At 35.5% G+C, this 23,874-nt stretch overlaps 1 protein-coding gene across 1 annotated transcript in view; it reads right to left on the reverse strand.

Annotated features, from left to right (window-relative positions):
* Positions 1-23,874, reverse strand: part of COL25A1 (collagen type XXV alpha 1 chain) — a 418,027-nt gene that overhangs the window by 58,444 nt on the left and 335,709 nt on the right. The window contains 5 exon segments of the mRNA XM_032461611.1: positions 7,309-7,353; positions 12,032-12,067; positions 12,498-12,530; positions 19,821-19,865; positions 22,481-22,507. Coding sequence (XP_032317502.1) covers positions 7,309-7,353; positions 12,032-12,067; positions 12,498-12,530; positions 19,821-19,865; positions 22,481-22,507 — 186 coding nt within the window.

Below are 23,874 nucleotides of genomic sequence, written 5' to 3' on the forward strand. Positions count from 1 at the left end.
CATAGGAAGAGAAAAAAGTAAAAAGAAGGAAGAGAAGGAAGAGGAGAAGGAACCGTGGAGGGATGCAGGGAGGGGCAGCAAGAAAGACGGAGAAGACAAGAGAGGAGAGAGGAAGAGGTGAGAGGAACAGCATCTTAAGGTGTTCTGTGCCTCCGCCATGACCATAACAATTCAATCCAGGATAATCTGCTATTTTTGTTGTTGTTTTGTTTTCACTTGTCCTGGGAATGTCCAATGAGATCTACCCTTGTGACAAACAGAAAAATATATACGAGGTAATACCTAACTCTTAAAATAAATACAGGGCTATGATTTAAACAGAACCTGGAAATAGAAAACATACAACTCTATTTATCAGAATCCTTAATACAATACAAAATTTTGATTGCTGAAACACAATTCATGACTGGCACCAAATTCTGCTATCCAAACCACACACTTACCAGTGATTAAATGGTTGTCAGAGAAATAGAAATCTCAGCTCTGTTAATGCTACGGTAATACGGCATTAATGCAGTCTCAAATTTCAAAATGAAAAAAAAAATTAGTTTAACTTTCTGGTCATGTCTTAGATATTGCACTTGATTTCTTCCTGAGTTGTTTTATGAGTTTTGTCCTCTGTTTATTCTTAACAGTAATTAATTAGCTCACCACCAATGAGTTCAAAAACTAGGTCTCAATACCAAGATTGTAACATGTTTTCCTTTGTTGAGCTGGTGGAAAAGGTGAATTATAGAGTGGCTGTGGCTTTGGCAACTAAACTGGGATTCAAGTTGGGCAGAAGAAATACACAGGATAAAGCACAATTAGGTAGGCCTGGTAATAAACTGCTGGCGGCAGCAGCCTGTGAACATCCGACACAGGCTGCTAATTTGAATGAAAGCTTTAAATAGCCAGGGCACTGAAAGGTGGACAACCAAGTCTACGAAGAATAGCTATAGCTGAAATCAAAGGCGTGTCTGTATATGACCCACTTTGGAGGGCCTAACGGCCTCACGCTGATCTTTGCAACTATAGCTAAGCACTTCGGGAGCCACGACTTTGATCTTGTAGTGCGAAGCTCAATGAAAATAAGTCACAGTAGCTAATACAGGCTACATTTGAAAAATTATCCTGTTTTTTTTTTTTTAACTAAATATAAAGTTCCCTTATAGATTAGAGTGTCAGTATTGGAGTTTCTCTCTTTGCCTCTTTGTTTTCCTCTGCTTTCTTTCAGGAATTGGCAATATGTACATAGAGAAATGAAGTCGGCTACAAGAAGATTTAGCCATGGGAAGGTGGGATCTATTCACTCTGTTACGATAAAAGGAAGATGCCTCAAAGATAAGATTTTTGACTGAAGCCATTTTTGCTAAACTCATTTGATATTACTTTTTAAAAATTTGAACAGCCTATTGAGATAGTTTAAATTTCGTGTATTCTGGCCAAAAAGCCCTGAAAAACAAAACAAAAAACCTCCAAACAAGGCAAACAATTATCATCTTCACTAACCAAGAGGGCAAAAAACTCCTGGCCTTCTATATTACAAAAAGGCAAGGGGAAGCTAGGAAGTTCTTTAAAACCATGATCTTTTTGAAATCTAACAATGACTATCAAAGGACCTCATTAAGTCTTAGAATTCCATGATAAAATCTGGACTGATTTTTCCTCAAACCCACATTTAATACATGGCAAGAAAGCATTTCAGACGACCTTACTTTATCTTTTAAATGGCTATTGGGGTAGTTCATGCAATACTCTTTTTCCAAATACGTGAAGGATGTCCTTCATATAGGTAAGAAGAGTCAGCAAATATGTAGCTGGAATTACTAGTCAAGGTAAGAATCAAGAGACAGCCTCATGTATACAGAAATGGCTTACCAGGTGTTTCCCTCTAAACTTCCAGAACCTACCATCTGTTAAATGGAATGGTGGCCAGAAAGTCCTGATTAGCTCTTGCCCACAGAAAAATCTCTGGTTTTTCATTCATTACCATTTGTTTTATTTTTATAAGTCATTATCAATTAAAGGAGTAAAAGATGTTATTTTTTTAACCTGTCTTAAAAAACCTCTAATATACCAGCTTAAACCAAGTCATGTTTTCCATGGTATTTATTACCCCAAGCAGATCGAATTTTCACTGCCCAAAAAATAGTACAACAGAACTTGAAAAATATGTGCTGATTTGCCTGGGTGCTAAAAGCATCACCAATAATTTTGATTAATGTGTCTTGACACTGAATGCATTAGTTATACAATATTCTTCTTGCTTAAGGGATAATTAGAATTCAAGTCAGCATGATACCTATTTTTGAGGATTACAGCAAGAACATTTGTTGTAATAAGAACCTCCAGGCAGCCAGTTTTGGTAATGATTGATTTGTAAAATTATTGAGGGAAAAAAAAAAGAATGAGAAAGTAGAGTCTGTCCCCAAAACACTTATTTCCCTTATGGATCACATTTGAGTATAAATTAAAACATCTTGGTGGCTATGATGAGAATGAACTACAATAGCAGGTTTATTTAAAACCCAGAAAACATAACTTTCTGATTTTTTTTTTTCTTAACAGGATTACATCATGAAAACACACTCGGTGTATTTATTCGAGATTTCATTACGGCTGCTAAAAATCTCTGATTTCTGTTGTATGAGTTTCCTAATTGGACTCTTAAATTACTCAACTGCTCAGATGCACTTTGTGCAAGCAGGAAATAATTATAAGTAACAATAACACAATGTTATCCTTTTAACCAGTATTTCTTCCTTTTCTTTTTTCTTATAGGAAGTCATTTAACATTCTATGTTACTTCCAAAAACATTCTTTGGCTATTTTTTAAAATGTGATTTGATGTTTTTGAGGAAGGAACCTCATCTTCAGCAGATTTAGAAGCTAAGTTTCTATAGATTACTGAACTCTATACTTAGTCCTAAGAATGCCAAAGTAATGTTTTTGCCATCTGTAAAAATATTCGTCCTTATGTGATTTAGTGTCAAGGATGATTTTATATAACGAGGTCTATAAAGAGTTAGTTGCTGTCTCCTGATCTTCAAGTTGTTGATGTGAATGTCAAATTTTCACTAATGTGGAAGTCAGAACAAAAATATCAAGTTTTGAGGGAAAATACTGTAAAAATTTCTTTCACACCTAAATGATTTTTTTTCCTGATTTGATGTAATTTTTACTGTATTATGTCTCCGTATTATGTCTCCCTACTGCATTCATTTTACTGTTGATGTAAATTTTTTCCAACTTACTTTCTGAATATGATGTGATAAACTAGTAGTCAATGTTGAAAAGAGAAAAGCAAGCATTAAAAATCCATGTTTGTAAAAAATATCTTGGGCTAGGCAACACTATGACTGGGGTCTAGAGATTTCCATCATTACATGGCAAGTTTTCCTTTTGCTTTTCCTGTGAACAGTGTTGGGGAAGGAGAACTTAGTACCACGTCTCCAAAACGTTGTGTTCCCTCATCCTTTGTTTCTGGAATCTATTGGGTTATCGGAAAAGGCAAATAGTGTGATGTCATGTTTCAAGAGAAATTAGGCTATCTTACTGCTTTTAAAGATAACATTCTACCATCACTGCAAAAGAGTTTTCAGAATTTACATCTATGACCCTGTGGAGTATAAATGGCTTTATGATCTCTAGGTTGAAGTTACTCACAGGAGGAAAGATTACATGGAATAGGAGCATAAACAACGTTCCTAAAGTTCTGAGTTGCTCCTACAGAAATCACAATAGCTAAGGTTTATATAGCATTTACTATAAGCTTGGCAATCTTTTAGGAGCTGCACCTATATTAATTCATTTAATCCCCACAACAATCCTCTGAGTTATGTACAATAATAATTCCCATTTTACAAGGAAACAGGAGCACAGAGAGACTATGTAACTTACTCAATGTCATGATATAGCTTCCTGAACTGGTGCAGGATAGAACCAGGATCTACACACTGGTGGTTTCGTTCTAAAGTCAAAGCCCTTGATCATTGCTCTGCATGACCTAATTAGCAGGATAATGTAATCATAAAAGGGGTAAGCAATTTTTCAAAATGTGTGGAAAGAAAAAATGTTTGAAAATAGGAGCTTGGACTCTTACTGTTTTATGTGATACCAGAAAAGCTGGTCCCAATAAGTTTTACCCATGAAAAATATATTTAAAGGCTTGTTTATAAAAATAATTTTCCCAGCTCAAATCTTATTCCAGAAGACCAGTATTTTCATGGTACATTGTGCATAATTTAATTTTCCCAGTTGAACATCTTAACACTATATGAACCATGAATACATGAAATAGGAACTCCAAATGTCTTCCACATGGCGAGAGTACTCTCCAATACTTGCTCAGGAGGCTTAAGTGTAGTCTGAATTTAAGTGATGCCCGTTCTTAGTGACTTTTATGTAGGCCTAAGGTATTAGCACTTTTGTCTGAGTGGGACCCTGAGGTGAGAGACAGATGAGTCTGTTGTCTGTATTTAGGCACTTTGCTCATTTCCGGAGAACTGTGTGGAAGGCATGTGGATGCTCATTAAGTTTCCAACCATTCCCCGAGAGCAACAGGTGGCAAATCAAAGCTTCCCGGCTATGTCATGGCTGGTTTCCTCAACGTCTTGGAAATAACGGATGGCATCTGCACACTCTCTGTAGTACCAGCCGATAAGAGGGAGATGAAGAGCAAGAGGAAGTATTTCCAAAGTGTAAACAAACACACAAGTCGGGGGAGGTTATGACTAATGCTTTTGCTATCACACATTCTAAATCCATATATGGTGGTTTCTTTTAAATACTATTACTCAGAGGGAGGGTATAGCTCAGTGGTAGAGTGTGTGCTTAGCATACATTGAGGTCCTGGGTTCAAACACCAGTTCCTCTATTAAAAAATAATAATAAGTGAATAAATAAACCTAATTACATCCCCCCCAAAACCAAATAAACATTACTCATTCAAACTATGAAATCAAGATTAATTGTCCTAGGGTTAGCTACCTAATAGAAGCAAGGTATATTAAAAGAATAAAGGCTATCCCAAATTAATGAAGCTATACCATAAATTCATAAACTTTTAACTCTACATTTTAAAATATCCAAAGACCACTAATGACTATGATGTATTCTTAAACTGTCTCCTTTACAAAATTACTCATTTATACTGAGCACCTACTATATTGTAAGGCAAGCTTATCACTTACATCCTGAACTAGAGAGAGAAGACAGAGCTTATTGATTCAAAAATAGAATCTGTGATTTAAATAAAATACTGGATAGTTATCCAACAGTACTTGATAATTACATAGAAAAGTATCTCTAGTGAATGACTGAAAGGTTTCTGTCAATTGACAGCTTTTTCTCACTATAGTCACTAGTCAGATTAGAAAAACAAAGGAAAATGTCAGGTTTAAGATCTTGACAAAAATTTGTCTGGCAATTTCCTATAACCTTGGGAATAAAAACATTTACTGGGGGTGGCAAATCATCAACATCCTTCCCAATGTGAAAAAATTCAAAACCTTCAGGCTAGTCCACAGATGACCAGGAAATGCCCTGGGACATTTTTCATGGTGGAAGACATAAAACAAAAGTAGTAAGGAGAAATAGTAGTAATTGCAATTGTTCTGTTTGTTTGTTTTGGATGGGAAAAAACCCAATACCTTCACCCTTAGGTGCTCTCTCTCACCAGGAAACCTCACGCTCAGGAGAAAGGGCAACTGGATTTCCACACCACACAGAGATTCCTGCCACATGACCAGGTGGTGGCAACACAGTGCAACTAACCTACAAGCAAGTTCTTTTAAATGCCTTCCCCCTCATTTATAATACTACCAGGTTCTTTTAAATTAGTAATGCATATAATTTTCTTAAATTTGTTTTAAAATCTGTGATTTTCCAGTTATCTGCAAAACGTTTTTTTAATGTGTGAGATTACTCAGGAACTGCTATAAACGCTACAATATGAAATCACATTAATAATGAAGTTATTTTTGCTAAATATCAAATGATAAGGAAATGACTTTGACTCTTGAGTAAACTGTTGTCATAGAGTGTACTTGTTCAATGAAGAAGCCAAAGACTAAAAATATATTAACAGAAATTGACACAACACTGGTAAACTGACTATACCTCAATAAAAAAAAAAAAATAAAGAGGAAGACAGAAGACTGGTCTCTCAGAATCAGGGGAAAAAAAATATTTAGAGGACATATCCAAATATCTATGATACTAATCTGGAAACATCAAACAAAAAGCAGTATCAAAATTTCTTAGTGCCAACCTAGAAGCCATAGCTTTCATGTCTGTTAATTATAACAAATACATTCATAAAATACTACATATGATACCATTGGATGTCTGGGAAATCAATAATTTCATATCTTTATTCTAAAATCATATTAATTCATATAAACAGATACTGTTTATATTAAGCTGTATGTAATCATATTATTTCATATCACATATTTCAAACACAACCTTCATAAAGCAGTATATATAATCCTCTTACTGAAACTAGGAATATAAATTTTAGAATGGTCTAATGCATGCTAGAGATTAATTCAAAATTCTTTAAGATGACAACAATGTAAAGAAAAATCTACTTGCATTATGCTATCCTGTCAAACAGTTCTAGAGTTTAAAAAATATTTTAAAATAAGAAGCTGAATTTAAGGGGGTAACTACAGCTAAGCCAGTAGAATTTTTAAGCCTTTTTAGTTGCTACATTAAAAAACGTAAACAATTAAAAAATGTTTCTTAACATTTTTAGATGATTTAAAATATGTATAACAATGTTTTCAAACGAAGCTTTAAGCAAGTATTTCAAAAAATACAAATTTTATGGGAATAGTACGTGTCAATATAGTTTAGTAATATGATTTGTACCCTGCAGTGAGAATTACTGACAGGAAGTGGAAGCACAAAACATTTTAGAGGGATTATTATAATGGGTAAATCACAAAAACAGCTGCTTTAATGTTAGATTTATGGGGATGTTAAGATTCTAATTCTGGCCAAAATCTGATAGGATCTTAAGAGTAAGATTCAAATGTGAAGACAGGCATTCTAGACTTTAAATAATTCCTATGACTTCAAGTGAAATGACTTTTACACTTATTTAAGTGGCAGAGTAGGTTATATATGGAATAAACAGTGGATACACAGTCCAGATAGCCACTGGCAAACTTTAGAAATACCTGCACTTCATTTTTAATTAAAAAGTTTAATTGATTGAGGTGGTTGGTGAGTATTTAAAGAACAGCACTCTGTTTTTAGTTTTCATTTTTCCATTTTTGTGACTCTCACAATTACAGTTCTGTGAAGCCAAGTATTTACCTTTATCCCCGGAAGTCCAGGAAGCCCAGGAAGCCCTGGTTCACCCTACGTAGGAAAATCACACAGCATTATAGAGCAATACTCACTCAGTCACAGTATCTGAGAAAAACATGGCAAATGTAGATGAATTCTTGCTGTATGTGTGTATATAAATATGTCTATTATATACATACTGTCTAGTTTCAAGACGTTTGGTGAGATTGTATAGTTCAGTCAACTCTTGATTCAGGGATTGGTTGACCATTTGGCAGATTATTCAGAATTTTCCCTTTTGCTTCCAATTCACTGCCCATTATCATCTCTACCAGAAGGTGAGAAAGAGGAGTAAAGGGAGAAGGAACTCCTATGTTTTATTACTTCCTGGCAAATGATTTGTTAAGGAGGCTGAAGCTATTTGCTGAAATGAGGATTACATGTGCATTTGAATAATGCATCCTATTCCGGTGCTCTCTTACCTCAGATAATCAAGAGTTGGCTGTATGAACAGATGGTCACATCGAAACAATATACATTAAAAGTCTTGCTCACTTAAAAGTATAATAAGATTTCTTTTCCATTCCTGAATGATGAGAAGATAAATGCATGGTTAAGATTATACTTAACTCCAGTCCGTATATCTGACAATTGTTGAGTCTGGGTAACCCTGCTTAGCAATTTAAGGGCTAATGGTACCATGCAGCTGTTTCTGAATACAGGTTTGAGATTAAGTGGGACATTTTGGGTGAGCACACTGGAGTCAAGCTAAATCTTCTCATTTTCACAGAATTGTCCACATTATTTTAAGAACAAAATATAGCGACAGGAAGTTATATTGCTTAGAAAAATCTGCTGAATTCCACTAAAGAAGCATAAAGGGATTGCTAGAGAAAATAAAAGTCCATCCAGTGTTGGACTGAGGTGACTAATATTTGTGGAAATAACATTTGAAGGTAAAAGGGTCACACTGTTTCATGATGATGTCAGTGCAATGACAATTATACCAAAAGAGATAGAAGCATCAAATTTGCAATAAAAATGGTAGAGGAGGGCACTTTTTAAATCTAAATGCTTGAACAATCCTTATTCCAAGGAAAATCTAAGATCAACTAGACATTTTATCTTTCATATTATTACTTTCAAATTGTGGAAACCTATAATTTGCTTCTGGGATTGTCACACAATGACTTAAGATATTGTTTATATTAAGCTATATGGTTAAACATAGAAAGAACAATGACTTTCCTGATGGTTTAGGTCAAAGGTGCTTCAGGAATGCAAAAGAAAAGCTATTCTGTCTGAAACTATTTAAATGAAAGTTTGCATTGGGAACAAAAAGACTAAGATGAGATTAAGCCAGAGAAGAAAGAATGAGTATTAAGAATTTGGCATTTCACTCAAAGAACACTTGTATAAGTAGGTTAAACTTTACACAGATACAGTGTAGTACATTTGATTTTTATTTTTCTTTCCCTTTTTCCTTTCAGTCAATAAATTTAGGAAGATCTAGTAAAAAGGGTTTGTATTTATACTTCACTAAAGATTCTCTTTTACTAAGAAAAAAGTATAAGGCCCTTGAAAACACTGTATGTTGCCGCAGAATATACAATCAATAAAAGTAAACATATTGGTGACAAATTTATAGTTTTGTATTGTTTTAGAAAAGCCCCCCTCCCCAACTCAATAGATTCTATTAAAACCATGTGTGGAAGGAAATATACAAGTTATAATACTATTTTCCGAAAGGAGCTTTTACTATAGCCTTCCCTCCCATCAAATTAAAAGGATCCTCTGACTACTTTAAAGTAAGATATTTATAAACATGTGCATGTTTTCTCATAATAAGAAAGATGTATAAGACATTATGGAATATTTTGTAATGTAGATTGAATACTTACAGAGATTTTGAACATTTAGCTATTCCCTACATCATATGTGTATGTATGTATGTATATGGGTTATAAATGTACTTTTTAATGAACAAATATTTCAGGAATTCCTATTCCATAGTTCTATATTTTTATAAATTTGGCTTTCCAAATTTATGTTTACTTAAAAGTTGACATAATGAAAGGTTATAAAATATTTAATGTTACCTTCTGTGAAACATTTCAACATTTTTACAAAGATATTTCTTCTTATATAAATTCTCTGTCTCTACATTATGAAGGCTTATCTTCTAATTAAGAGATAGCTTTTCAGTGAATTTCTCCATTCTTGCCTGTTTCTTGGAACTGAGCTGAGTTCTTGGGCATCAACAGCCCAAGGTCAGATCTGGGTCATAATTAAAAATTGGTTTGTTATTCTATTCGAAGAATACTTGTCCAAGTAGATTAAACTCCACATTGATACATTATACTTCTGGTTTTCTTTTTCTTTCCCTTTCACTCTTTACTCTCCAGTATAGGAGACCCTTGTCTACTGTCAAAGTCAGTTCTCTGCTTTTACCCCATGTCCTCTTGAGAGTGCCTGTATTTCTAGATATATTTCAACTGTGCAGGTCGCTTCCAATGGGAGAATAAGACCTTTTAATGCCTCTGAAACTAAAAAAATATATTCTAAAAAGATACGGGAGAGTTAGGAAGAAAAGAATTACATGATGAAACACAATACCTATTTTATAAATCTACACACTCCCTTTACAAACATATATACCCTAACTCACGTATCAAACACACAATCTCCTGTTGAGTCTATAAAAAAGAAAAAATAATGAAATCATTCTACATTATGAATGTTACTCTAAATAACAAACTTTCATACTGCAAAATACCAGACAGTGGAGAGCTAATCAGTGCGCTTTTCGTACCGTTGGGATATTCTCTACTTTTCTGGGAATGTCCCTAACACAGGAGCAGAAGTACCAATGAACCCACAGCACAGATCTGCAATGGTGAGAAAAACAGTCACAAAAGATCTCTTAAATGGATTCTGTACTCAGTTCTGCTTGTCTTTTTCCAATTGAAGTAAGCAGCAAGCAAGGAAGCACTCTACTTCTAAATCATTTATGGGGTATGTTTTGCCAAATCCAGATATTAAACAGAGGAAGACATAAATATTGTGGGAAAGTGAGATTGCGTCAAAGGGCAGAATCTGGCCTAAATATTAATGAAGATACTGCTAATTTCAGGGCACATTTTCTTTCAGATAGAATCCACGTTGTCTCCCAATATAATTTAAAAGAGGCTTTTAGTGAAATACAAAAAAAAAAAAAAAAAGCCAATGATTCCATATGTACACCTATAAACTTCCAGAAATGAATCTAAAATGTATTTTAAATAATCATGATAAAGTTTTATTAACCAGTTGAAAATCAATTTGGATCTTCCACTCTGAAAACCGTGGAACCTATATGAAATGATAGCAGATTTGTTTTGTTTTTTAAAAAGACATAACAGTTTTGCAGACATTTCTTTCAGCTTATCACAGATTTGGAGAGCAGTTTAAATTTAGCCTTTAATTTTTAAACACTAAGGGACTTAAAATTAGATCAACTGAGAAAATTAATTGCTCTTTCAAACCAAAGCAGATCATGGATCTCTGTGATATTGCTAATTTCAAATTTCTTACATAAAGAATCAGTAGGAAATCTCAGGAACTGAATAGCAAAATTTGCAGAGGTCTGCTGGACTCTTTGGTAAAGTCTCAACTTTACCTGAAACAGGGCCTGATGAATTATTACTCTTAGATTCTTAACTTCAAGAGAAAAAAACCTATTTTTAAATTAGAGAAACATTAAAAGAGTATGAAAAATCTTCTTAAAAATTACTCTAATCCTATGTGCTTAAAGAAAGCAAGGCTCCTCTCAATGACTTCAAGAATGTGGGAATATTTTTTTATGTTATATCATATTTTAAAGTTCCAAAGTACTACTATAGGATTTATTCTCTTTCCCTTTATAAAAACCAGGGATATTCTATGTTTTTATTCATATTTTTTGCCCTATACCATCAGCTACTGCTAGACAAAGGCAGAGTCATGATCTTGAGAGATTTAACCTAATGTGGAATTCACATTTACTTGTTAGCAACAATACATCTGTTATCTAAAATCTGACTGCACAGGGCATTGATATCCAGATGCTCGACGATAAACTACTAACAGTTGTTTCCTGCTTCAGACTCAAATGAGACTATGAATCTAAACATATCCACTGCCTGTCCTCTAATTTATCACTGAAGTAAAGCACAAATGATAAAAAAAAAATTAATGTATGTCTCTATGGTTTGGCTACTGTCTCCAATTAAAATTTAACTTATGAACAAATCTCTTTGTACAACATGATATTCACTGCATAGGTAGATATTCACATAAAAATTATCATTAGGGAAGTGTTTGAATTGAAAGGAAGGGAATATAATTTTAAAAGAACTGTCCATCATTCCCTATTGAGGTAGTTTAGTAAGTACATCATTTCTTCTCATGAAAGATAGAAACATGCAGTGTCTTTAAACATGCAAGATAAGTTGTTGGCATTCTAACCCAAACGATCTTTGTTAGTCTCAAACAGCTCAATACGTGCAGACTTTAGTTCATTAAGCGTCTTTTCACATGTACAGAGTGTGTTTTCACTTTTGCTGTGGTCATCAACCCTTTTAAAATGCAAAACCATCAATAACATTGCATACAAAGCATGAAAATTACATCATTTTGCAATAATCGATTTCACGTTACATAGTGGATAGTAGATATAATGGAATGGTGACTATGAGACAGTACAAAGAACACACTAGGAGAGAGAGATTACCTTTTGCCCAGGACGACCAGATTCTCCGGGTTCTCCCTGGCCAAAGAAAACCAAAAATGAAAAGGACAGTCTTACAAGAATTTTCCAAAACCCTTAGGGCCCTGGGCACTTTCACAGAGATGGTTCAGCCTCCCTGATGACATGCATTTCGTGCACTTTATTCTGTTACTCTGCGTCTTACTAGACATAGGAGCATTTTTTCCCCTGCTGCAAATATACCTAAAGCTCACATACAAATCCACATTTCCATAAAAACCAATCAGAAAGGGAAGAGAAGGCAAGACCTCTCATTTAAGCCTTTGTCAGATTTCCAGCAGATGCTGCCTGTTGTTTGGAAGCTGATTATTGCAGGAGAATAGGCACAGAGTCAGAACCATCAAAGTTGGTAAATGGGAAGAGAAACAAGAGGCTTATAAAATCAAAACTGTAACTCCTGGGGTACAAACACTTGTAAGGCTATAGTTACCTTAATTCCTGCAGCAGACGATCCAGGGTCACCCTAAAATAAAACCCAGGAGAGATGATTCCACAAGTTATAGGAACAGGAAACACACAAACATACTGAGAGCCATTATGGACAGGAGCACTCAAGGAAACTCCATGACTAATGGGCAAAACACGCTCCCTAAGAATTTGTATCAATATGTCAGCTGTTAAGATGTCAACAATTCCAAGATAAACAACATATTTTCTAAAACTATGGGTTTACTTTGAATGCAAAATACATAAGGACCACATTCCTGGAAATAAATACATAAATATGGATCTCAGTGCTAAAATTGTATTCTAAAGCAACACATTATCATTAGCAGATCTGGAATTTTAGTTTTCTCTATTTCTGGAATTTATTAATGTCACTGGCTATCATTTACTAGGAGTTCCCTGACCCTTTCTGACTTCAGAAAGTCAGGGTTCAACAGATGAAGTCAAAGGGTTAATGATGTTGAGTTGGAAAAAGCCACGCAGCCAGTCAGTTTGTTTTCCTCATGAAGCTCCGTCACAGTTACGACCGGCATGTTTTTTCTAGCTCTACACTTATTTCATTGTAAGGCAGTCACTGGAAAGTTGCAGGATGATGGATGACTTGTGGGTGACAGGGACACGTGGAAGATCTGAGAGAAAATCTTGAGATGGAATCTGGTTTTCTAAAAGGCATTGTAGTCCACCCTGATTTCACGGAGGGTGACTACATTCCTAAGGCAAGTCTGTTCTAAATGTGCAGACAGGGACAAGCAGACAGGAATACAGAAGGTGGCTGACGATGTTGCTTATTTCTGAAATGAGGCCAGCCCAGGGCCTAGATTTTCAAGTCCTTTCTAGCCCTCCGCCCCTACAAACATGCTTCTAGGAAAATAAAAGGGAGAATATTTAGTCATTTGAGACCGTCCAGAAAATAGAAGCAGCCAGAAGGGGGAAGGCACATATTGGGGTTTCCTCAGTGGTACTACCTGAGCGGTGCAAGCACTCAGAGAGCTCCAGGGGATGAGTTCCTTGTGTTAGATTTAAAGAGTTTCTCATCAGTCTCTCAGAGACAGAGATAAGGCCTCAGGCCTCTGTTCATGAAGCACTTGGCCCCTCCCTCCATTCCTCTCCCCTCTTCCCTTGGCTGGCACCTTTTCTTTCTTCAGATTAAGAAAAATATTAGGGGGGGATATTAGATTTTTGATTATTCATTTTTTAGAGGAGGTACTGGGGGATTGAACCCAGGACCTCGTGCATGCTAAGCACATGCTCTAACACTGAGCTATACTCTCCCCCTTCTTTCTTCAGCTCTTAAGTGGCTTTACCTCAACTCCTCCCCCGACCAACGTAGACACATGCCTTCATGTGCACATCTTACCCTGTAGCATCTGTTCATGTCCTGCAAAGCTCACTGTGTGCATATCATGTAGGTATGTTTTCTGCCTATTCTTTTTTTGTCCCTATTAGACAATCAGCCACAATGTGGGCAGGTTCAGTGCCTATTTTTAGTCACTGTCTGAATAAAATATGCTCAATACATATATGGTGAATGAATGAACAAATCTCAAAAATAATGTTTTAAGCAGGCCACCAAGAATCAAAATGCAAAAAAAACTTTAGGAAGAAAACCAAAAAAACCTCAGGAAGGAGAAGGAAATAATAAATTAGCTTATTTGAGGAAACATACATATTCAAGTTTTGTTGACATCTGTTACTGCTATTGCCTGAGGAAAAATTAAAACATAAACATGACGAGACGTATTGAAGAGGATCCCACATACTGTCTTATTGTAAGATGACACTGGTTTCTTTTCCCCATCATTAACATTCAGTTGAGTTCTGAATGGAAAGTGAAATAAATGTGGCTAATAAAATAATACTTACTTCTATTTCTACTACATCAAGTCTGAAAGCCATCTACACCAATGAACGAAATTTGCAATATTTTGCACAAAAAGACCTTTGTTTTCATTAAAGTAATTTCGACTTTACCAACTCCCTTTTTCCATCTTATTTATACCTCACGAGATTCCCAAGAGATAGGACAGACAGTACTATTTTCACTTAATAGATGAGGAAATTGAAGCAATTTGAGGCTAAGTGAATTTTGGACTTCCTAAATTCTATTGCCATATTCTTTTTATTGGAATAAGAGAAGAATTATTGGTTTATTTTATTTTAACACCCGAGCATAATGGTGGTAGTAAAATTGTAAATAAAAGGAAGTTACTTGTATTAACTTTAGTTTAAAAACTTTTTTTTTCAGTGTTTTAATAGAAACTGACTGGATAAATCCACTAATGAGAGTAAGGACTAAATTTAGTTCTCACAGAAAGCGGACAGGAAGAAAAGGAGTTTCCTGAAAGGCTGATTTATTTGTGGAAACTGGAGCAGTTTCATTTGATGGACAACTATGAGTGATATTTCAGTTTTCTTCTCGGAAATTAGAACTGTGAAATCTCAAGGAATTTTTACAACTTTTAAATGGCAAGGCAACTGTTGGAAGACATTAATAAGTTAAACATTTAAAAGGATAATACTGCAAGTAGTGAAAATAAAATAGTCTGTGTTTATAATCCTTATTCCTTCAAAAGTGAAAATGAATACAGGATTAAAGCAGGGAAAAAACCCAACTGTGTCTCTCCAAGTATACTCTTAGCTTCATAAATCAGTTGGTTAGGAAGCAAACGTTTCCACAGGGTAAATCATAAAGCGAAAAATACTTTGAGAGGATACCTGAGGTAAATGAATTCGACTTTGCTATTGACCATTCAAGTACGGAGTTTTTGTTTTTGTCTGTGATTATTTTCAAACACAACACTTGGTATGCACTTATATGTATGTGTTAATAAAGTCTACGTGGATAAATGAAGTGAAGGTGGTGACATTTCTATCCTTCATTAATTCATTCCATAGATTTTATTGAGCTCCTGTTCTGTTCCAGCCTTGCTCTGGATACCGGGATTCTAGCAGCTAGGGAGACAAAGTGAACAATGCAGTTTCAAACCCTGCCCTGTGTCCTGTGCTTCTGACACAGTCACCCCTCCGTTTCCTTGGGTTCTACATCTGCGGTTTCACACAACCTCTGATCAAAAATGTTTGGGAAAAAAAATTCCAGAAAATTCCCAAAAGCAAAACTTGAATTTCTCCATGCCTGACAATTATTTACACAGTAGTAGGTATTATAAGTGATCTAGAGATGCTTTATAGTACAGTTGACCTTTGAACAACACAGCCTTGAACTGCAATGGTCCAATTATATGCAGATTTATTTTAATAATAAATATTACGATATCACATGATCCGCAGTTGGCTGAATTTGGCGGATGTGGAACCATAATACAGAGGAAACAGGGATATGAAGGAACCATGTATAAGGAGGGCTCATTATAAATAATACCCCGATTTTCGACTGTGGCAGAGTTTCAGTACCCCTAAGCTTCACATTGTTTAAGGGTCAACTGTATATGGGAGGATGTATGTAGGTTATATGCAAATATTATGCCATTTTATATAAGGAACTTGAGCATTGTAGGATTTTGGCATCTGTGGGAATCCTGGAGCCAATTTCCTGGGAATACCAATGGACTACTGCAATCATTTGTATATGTGTATGTATACAAATATATATATTCAAAACCATTATTGATTGAAAGCATAAAAGATACTTTCTTTTTCTTTCTTTCCATTTACAAAAAATCTGGGTTAGGAAGAAATTGTCATGTTGGGAAATTCTGTGTCACTGTATATACACAGAAAACATGCTAAACAAATGCCTGGTATAGGAAAAATTTCTACCATTCAATGAAAATAAGAAGCAGGTGAAAATAAAAAAATAATTTTTTTAAAAGGCAGTTCACTCAATAAATATTTATTATCTTCCAACTATGTGCCAGGAACTTGGATTGGTGTTGGGAATAGAACAGTTTGGTAACATACAGTCCTTGTTTGTGTATTTTTTCTTTTCCAGTGAGCTGGATGCCCAATGAAACAAGGAATTACAATAAATTGTGGTAAGGGTTATGAAAGGGATCATAAAAAGTGCTCTGGGAGCACACAGCAGGTAACCAAGCCAATCCACAGGAGACTGAAATGACTTATCAATTCAGGTTTCAGTGGACTGAAGAATAGGATTAGAATGTGAGGAAGTGGACAGAGAGCAAGAGAATTCTAAGCCAAGGGAATCAGCATGTGTGCTAAGTTGGAGAAGGCCCTGTGCCCACGGAGATAAGCCATTCTGTGTGACCTTAAGAAAAGAAGACAATTTGGCGGGTGGTTCCAAATATGGCTGTGGCTTCTGAAAGGCTCAGAGGATGCAAATCAAAGATGCTCTGTAGGTAGGTGTAAGGAAAGAAGGCAGCGTATTTATAGAAATGAAGATTGAGGGAGCAAAGAAAATGAAGACACAGACAGGTAATACCAAGAAAGTAAAGCTTCTGAACGAACAAGTAACACTGTGGATAATAGAGCGGCATTCAGCGGTTGGCACCAATACTTACTTGCAAGTTGGGGGAAACAGTTAAAGAAATCCATTTCTATATTTGTTGGTGGGATTAACACTCTAAAGAGTAGAACATAATCTTTCCGTAGTAACTCCACACATGATTGAAATCAGTCTTTGGCAGGTCATTCTTAATCCTAGAGTGCATCGTAGCTGCTGGCCACAGAGAGAACCCAGCCCAGAGGTTTTTACAGTGCCACAGCATTTCCAGATGACCAGTCTGGAAAGGCTTAGGTTGTTTTACCATTTAAAGGCACTGAGTTGGATCAAAAGGAAAAAAATCCTATTAAAGTGAATCAGCCAATGACATAATTTACTACATCAATGGCAGAAAAGAAGCAATTTTTGATTTTACATCTCAGTCTTGGTAAATGATGAATGAGTTTCACATACTGAACTCAAAGGCCATGAGAAGTATTTCCAACATGCTGGAAACAAATTATATGACAGAAGCAGGAAATATTTAAAACACATCAAAAATTATATTCCAATTACAGCATTCCCAGGGATGAATGCTACAGGTCAGATTACTTTTTATATGTTACAGATTCCTATTTACAGTTCCCTGTTTAGACCCATTGAAAGTTTATAGAAATGATTTCCATTTTAACCAAAGCATTTCTTGTACTTAATTTCAGTTTACTAATAAAACTTTTTGATAAAAAAGAAAAATAAACCAATCTAGTTGATTTCAACTTCCATGTGGTAAGAAAGCTAACATTTATTGAGAGTTTACTGTATGTGAGTTGGTATGGTAAATGATTTACATTAGTATAAAAAATAAGAATAGTATTCCTTTGAGATGAATTTAGCCTTTACAAACAAAAAAAGTTGCTTTACTGTTGCAAAATTAAAATTTTAAAATGTGTGATTAAAGAAACAATTATTGGCTAATGTTCAAAAAATGAAGCTGTAAAAATACATCTTCTAAAACATAAAATTCTCTGCACAAATCTACATAAGCATAGTTCAAATTTGGTGTATATTTTTTCCACTTGAAGAAACTGCTCTCTGTTTAGAAGATTTCTTTCCTTAAGCAGAGGCTGGCAACTATGGTCTGAGGGTCAAATCCAGCTAGCCACCTGTTTTTGTATGGCCCATGAGCTAAGAATGATTTTCACATTCTTAATGGTTAAAAAAATCAAAAGAATAATTATTTCATGACATGCGAAAACCACATGAAGTTAAAATTTCACTGTCCAGAAATAAAGTTTTATTGGAATATAGCCACTCTTGTTTGTATACATATTGTCTATGGTGGCTGTCATGCTATGATGACAGAGTTAACTAGTTGTGACAGACACCATATGGTCCACCAAACCTAAAATATTTATTTTTTAGCCCTTTACAGGAAAAGTTTACTAACTCGTGCTTTTAAGCAAAAACAAGAAAGTTAAATATACCAGTCATGTTTATAGAGCTGGGGTTTGAAATTTTGACTTCATGACTTAATACAGGTATACGACTGGTCCTGTCAGTATTAAACATATTCAAGCCATGTTGGATTGCAGTGTGATACTTAAATTTGACAGATGAATAAAATGGGTTTACAGCAGTGGTTCTCAATGAGGGATGATTTTGTTTCCTGGGGACAACTGGCAATGTCTAGAGGTAAGGTTGATTGTCATACTCGAGGATGCTACTGGCTTCTAGTGGGCAGAGGCCAGGAAGGATGCTAGACATCTGACAGCCTCCCCAGGAAGGATTATCTGGCCCAAAATGTCAGTAGTGCTGAGGCTGAGAAGCCCTGGTCTACAAGAAACTGGGAGTCCACTCAAATTTCTAGACTGCTCTTCGAACTACAAACACAATTGCTACTTGGTGACATTAACTTTATTCCTACCACCCAGGCCATATTGGTATTAATATTTATAAGAATGAGAAAGATAAATTTCTTTTTATTTTATGGGTATGTTTTTATGACTAACTATTATCCACCTGTAGTGTAATAATTTTCAAAGTAGAGTATTCTCATTCTCAATTATAAGCCTAAATGAATCACTTTTTAAAATCACTTAGTCACTTAGCTTGACTAAAATTAAAATCTGACTATACTATTTTTAATTTCTTAGAAGCTCTTTTTCTTAATTCTTAACATATAGCACAAATGAAATAAAAATTTCTTTATATGTCAGAGATGTCTGAGAAGTAAGAATCCAAGCAGAAAGCTGTGATGGACTGGGGAAAAAAGAGGAGATAAGAAGATGAACCAAAGACCACTGCAACATAAATGCCAATAATGGTTTAAAAGACAAATGATAATAATAATAATAATAATAATAATAATAATAATAATAATAATAATAATAATACAAAGGCTGACAAAATATCTGAATTTAGAGATTTCAAGTTGAGGCAACTCTTCAAGACTGCATTAGAGGCTCTAAGCGACTGACATTAACTTATTATCTAACTTTGACATCTGATCCCAATCCTCTGCAATCTTCTGTCCTAAAACTGGGACAAATGCAATCATTTTAGGAACTCAATTTTTATATCTCTGTGTATAAAGGGAGTATTCATTTACACATGAATAAGTGTCTTTTTTTCTTTGAAAGCCATATTACGGGAAACCTAACTTCACATTTTCTAGAATTTTTGACATAACACTTTACTTTTAAAATATTTAAATTTGTAGCTAGAAGCTTGTGGAATAATCATCTTTTATAAATTAGATATTTATGTTTCCTAATCCTGCAGAATTATCTCTGATCTTGTCATATTAAGCTACTACCACTCACTCTCTCAAAATCTGCCATTTTCATATACACGAAAACAATATTGCTTGCCCATACACATACTCTTTCATGTTTCACAACACTGTACCTTTTCGCCTGTGTCACCTTTGGGGCCATTCTCTCCAGCATCTCCCTAAGGAGGGAAAAAAGCAATATGTGTAAAATATATTGGTGACATTAAGCAGAAAATATGTTTCATTATTTTTTCTTCCATAGGCACTATATATCAAAATCTGTTGTACATGTCCTGTAGAGCTAATGGACTGTTACTTGACCAGCTGCCTGATATCAAAGGGTCAAAATAAATTTTATTACAATGAATGCAACTGAACAGTTTTAAAGTACTCCACAATATTAACAGAAAGCAATTTCTCTGACTTCTGATAGCTTTTTTGGCACTTAGAGCCTCCTTAACTCTATCCCTTTTCTCCTCTGCTCAGAGCTTCACTTGTAACAAAGACTTTCTCCTGACTCTCTCCTTATGCCACCATCTCTGTCTCCTTCCTCCCGCCATTCCTGCCTCCTGGACTCCTGTCCACTCCCTTCCCATAACTCTGTATAAATCCTAATCTGTCTCCTAGTCCATCTCAAATCTCCAGGCCCTCAAAGTCATGACACAGCCCTCAAAACTGGTGCATGAATATTGATTTATCTGGCCTATATGTTTTGCATTTGTGAAATAAATGTTTTCCATTTTATTAGAAAACCTAAAACAATCATAGTAAGATAAATTGAGGAGTTTATACTTCCTTTGTTATCTTTGAGAGTTTCTCTGTCTATTCCCTTCACTGAGCTCTCTTTTCTACATAAAGCAGTGCATTAAAAAAAAAAAAAAGTCATTGTTTGTTAGCCATGTTTGCTTCCTTAAATTCTGAATTCTCGAAGTCTTACAGCATGTTCCAGTGGAAAAATCATGAACTTTGGAGCCAGAGAGACAGAGCCCAGCTCCAGTACCTGCTGGGCAAATGAAATTCTTTTCCCATAAAATTTCTCACTTGTGTAATGTAAGGGCAAGAATATATTATGGGGTTTTAAGAAATAAACAATTCTTGTGTCTAAAGCAACTAGAGAAGTTATCTGACACATCTGAAGCTGTTAATGATAGCCATTAGCAATACAAAGCATCATTGTTCATACATTCCATAAGCTGGGATACCCTTCTGTCTAGCTTCATAAGAGCTCACTTTTCTATCATTTAAAAATTTCCATAAAATCACAGAGACACTATTGGTATTAGTTTCCCTGGGAGAGGGAGGGATGAAGAGGGAGGGAGATTTTAACTTTTTCTCTTCATTTTCTTTTCTCATTTCAAATAAGCATGAAGCTAAGATGCTCAGGCATTCTTTTATGGTGACAGGTCCACCACCATGGCCGGGGAGCCTGAGCCACTGTATCTGATGAGTGCCTGGAATGGGGCTGGCATTGTTCCTTTTCCCTCCTTAATTTCTACACAAAAGAGCCATCTGATGACTAATGAATTTCAAATTAATTACCATGAATTGGCTGGATGCCAAATAAATGTACTGATCACCAGTTGTGAGGGGTCTTTGAAGGCAGCCCATTAGCACACTTTAAAAAATTGCTTGGAAATCTCTTTATTAGAAAACAAAACAAACAAGACAAACATTCTTATTAGGAAAACTGGCTCAGAGTGGTCCTGAGGTGAAAGGTTTGACTGAGCTGCCCCTCTGTTTTGCTCTCCTTCCCTTTAAATGAATGTCTTTCTAGTTTTGCGTTACAAAATACAAAAATACATTTACATTCACGAAGTTTGCTGGATCTGTAGATGTACTTCTTTGGGGATTAGTGGTGATGAATACTGATTTGTCAGAAAGATCGTATCACTTATGAAGAGCATTATGTGATATCCTGGTAGTTTCCTACACAGACAGCACCCTTCTCAAACACTGTGAAAGGAAACAGCATGAGACCGTCCCCCAAAGTAGTAAGAAAGAATGTCCATCTAAGAGAAATTGAACATATGCACTCTACTTCTCCTGCTGTTTCTCTTTCTGATTTTTATGGGAATTCTTTGTGGGGCAACTATCAGTATATTTGCTGCAGGTAAACATCTGTATCTCTTTAACCCAGTGACCTAAGAAGCACTAGAGAAAGACATGGATGCTTAGAAAAGTTTTGGAATGGCACTAGCAAATAGGTAGAATAGAACTTTTGCAGGCCTAGGGATTTTTGAAAGCCACTTAAAAGCCTGACATAGAATGTTTAAATTTGCTCCCTTCCCCTCCGTTCATTTAAATCTTTTTACCCAAACTTCTGTACTCACATACGAATTATACTATTTTCTCCTTCCACTAATTAACAATTTGAAAAAAACAGTGGTCATTATATTTATCTATATCTATATATATAGGCATACCTTGTTTTATTGTTTTGCCGTATTGCACTTTGAAGACACTGTGCTTTTTACAAATTGAAGGTTTGTGGCCACTTTGCGTTGCATTATTTTTTGAATTAAGGTAAGCACATTGGTTTTTTAGACATAATGCTATTGAACACTTAACAGACTACAGCATAGGGTAAACACAACTTTTATAGGCACTGGGAAACCAAAAAATCATGTGACTTGCTTTATTGCATTATTTGCTTTATTGCAGTGGTCTGGAACCCAACCTGTAATGTCTCCAAGGTACTCCTGTATACCTCTATCTAAGCGTCCATACTTGAATAAAGTTCACTTTGATACCTCTTTGGGGGAAAATAGATAAAAATACGCAGACTCACTCTCACCTTTTCTCCTAGTTCTCCAGGTTCTCCCTGGGCAAAAGAACAAAGATTGGATGATATATTAAATTATAAAACGCCTAATTAAGCAACACCAAACAAAATGAGATATTGAACATACTAGATAAATTATAAGTGACACTTTCTATTTTGGGAATGTATAGTGGCTATATAAAAGCAAATGGTAAGATGAGCTTCCTGGAGAATTGAGTATGGATATCCATAGCAAATGTAACCTTTATTCTTTGCTTTTGAGGCTAAAGAAAAATATTTAAGATTATCAGGCAACATTTGGCTTTGGGACCTACGGAGAACAATGTTGTGGCTATTCAACGTCTCGAGAGGCTTCTGAGATGACTTTTTATTCTGCCCAAAATCAGACTCAATAAGGTGAACAAGCACATCCTTCCACAAAATCTTATTCAAAGCAATCCCTGGTGCATGGATTATTTCAGGGGTCCAGAGTACCCGTGTAGTTCGCCTACCTGTCTTCCTCTGACATGACCATAAACGCTAAAGCCTGAGCTTGGGCCCCTTCCCAATGTTGCAAACTGTCTTCAACCTGTTGTTAACCAGCATGTACAAATCAGGGGTCCTTTATTAGACACTGATTCTTTCAGAAAAGATAACAGAATGGGGCAGAATCTAAGAGAGTTTAGGAGAAATGTCTTTACTCAAAATGATGACCATGACAGTATGAGGACTAAAATGCAAAATTGTGTTCTGGAAAGGATCTCATTTTCACTTTACCCGTGAAGGGACAGGGGACGGAGTCAGAGAGTTCTAAAGCAAATCACACACATTGTAATAATAATTCTCTCAAGGACAGGTTAAGAAAGCATTGTAATAAGATCAGATTGCTTTAAGAATTATTTTTAAGGTGGTTACTGTGTTTTTTAAAATTATAATCCACTCTAAAAGTCAGTTTGAAGGCAACACTCTTTTCACTCCCTGAAAGTCGGCCTGACCCTTTGGCTTTCTGAATTTCTGGTTACCTTGCACTGCTCAACATCCGTCCTGATGGTCGCTAGGCAACAGAAGAATAGTACTGAGAACATGCATTAAGCATTAACGCCTATCATTTGGCTTTTTAGCGTGGAGCTAGAGAGGGAAGAAGACAGGAAAATGGCTGTAGTCCCAGAAGGAGTATTTTCTTTCCTCTCCTGAAGGACAAAGGACAGGTCTATAAATTTTAAGTCTGTCCTAGGTGCTTGTCAATAGCAATGTGATCTGAAAAATCAGCTGACAGGCATCTGTGGGTATGGATACACACCAGCACAGCTGATGGGATTAGACGTTAGTTTTGTACTTCAAGGGATGGTCACTCATCAAAGGATTTCGGATTTGTCTGCCTGTTTGGTTTAAACTAAACTGTCACCAATCTTTTTATATTTAACAGA

This window comes from Camelus ferus, chromosome 2 (genome assembly GCF_009834535.1).
Source record: "Camelus ferus isolate YT-003-E chromosome 2, BCGSAC_Cfer_1.0, whole genome shotgun sequence".
Lineage (NCBI taxonomy): Eukaryota > Metazoa > Chordata > Mammalia > Artiodactyla > Camelidae > Camelus > Camelus ferus.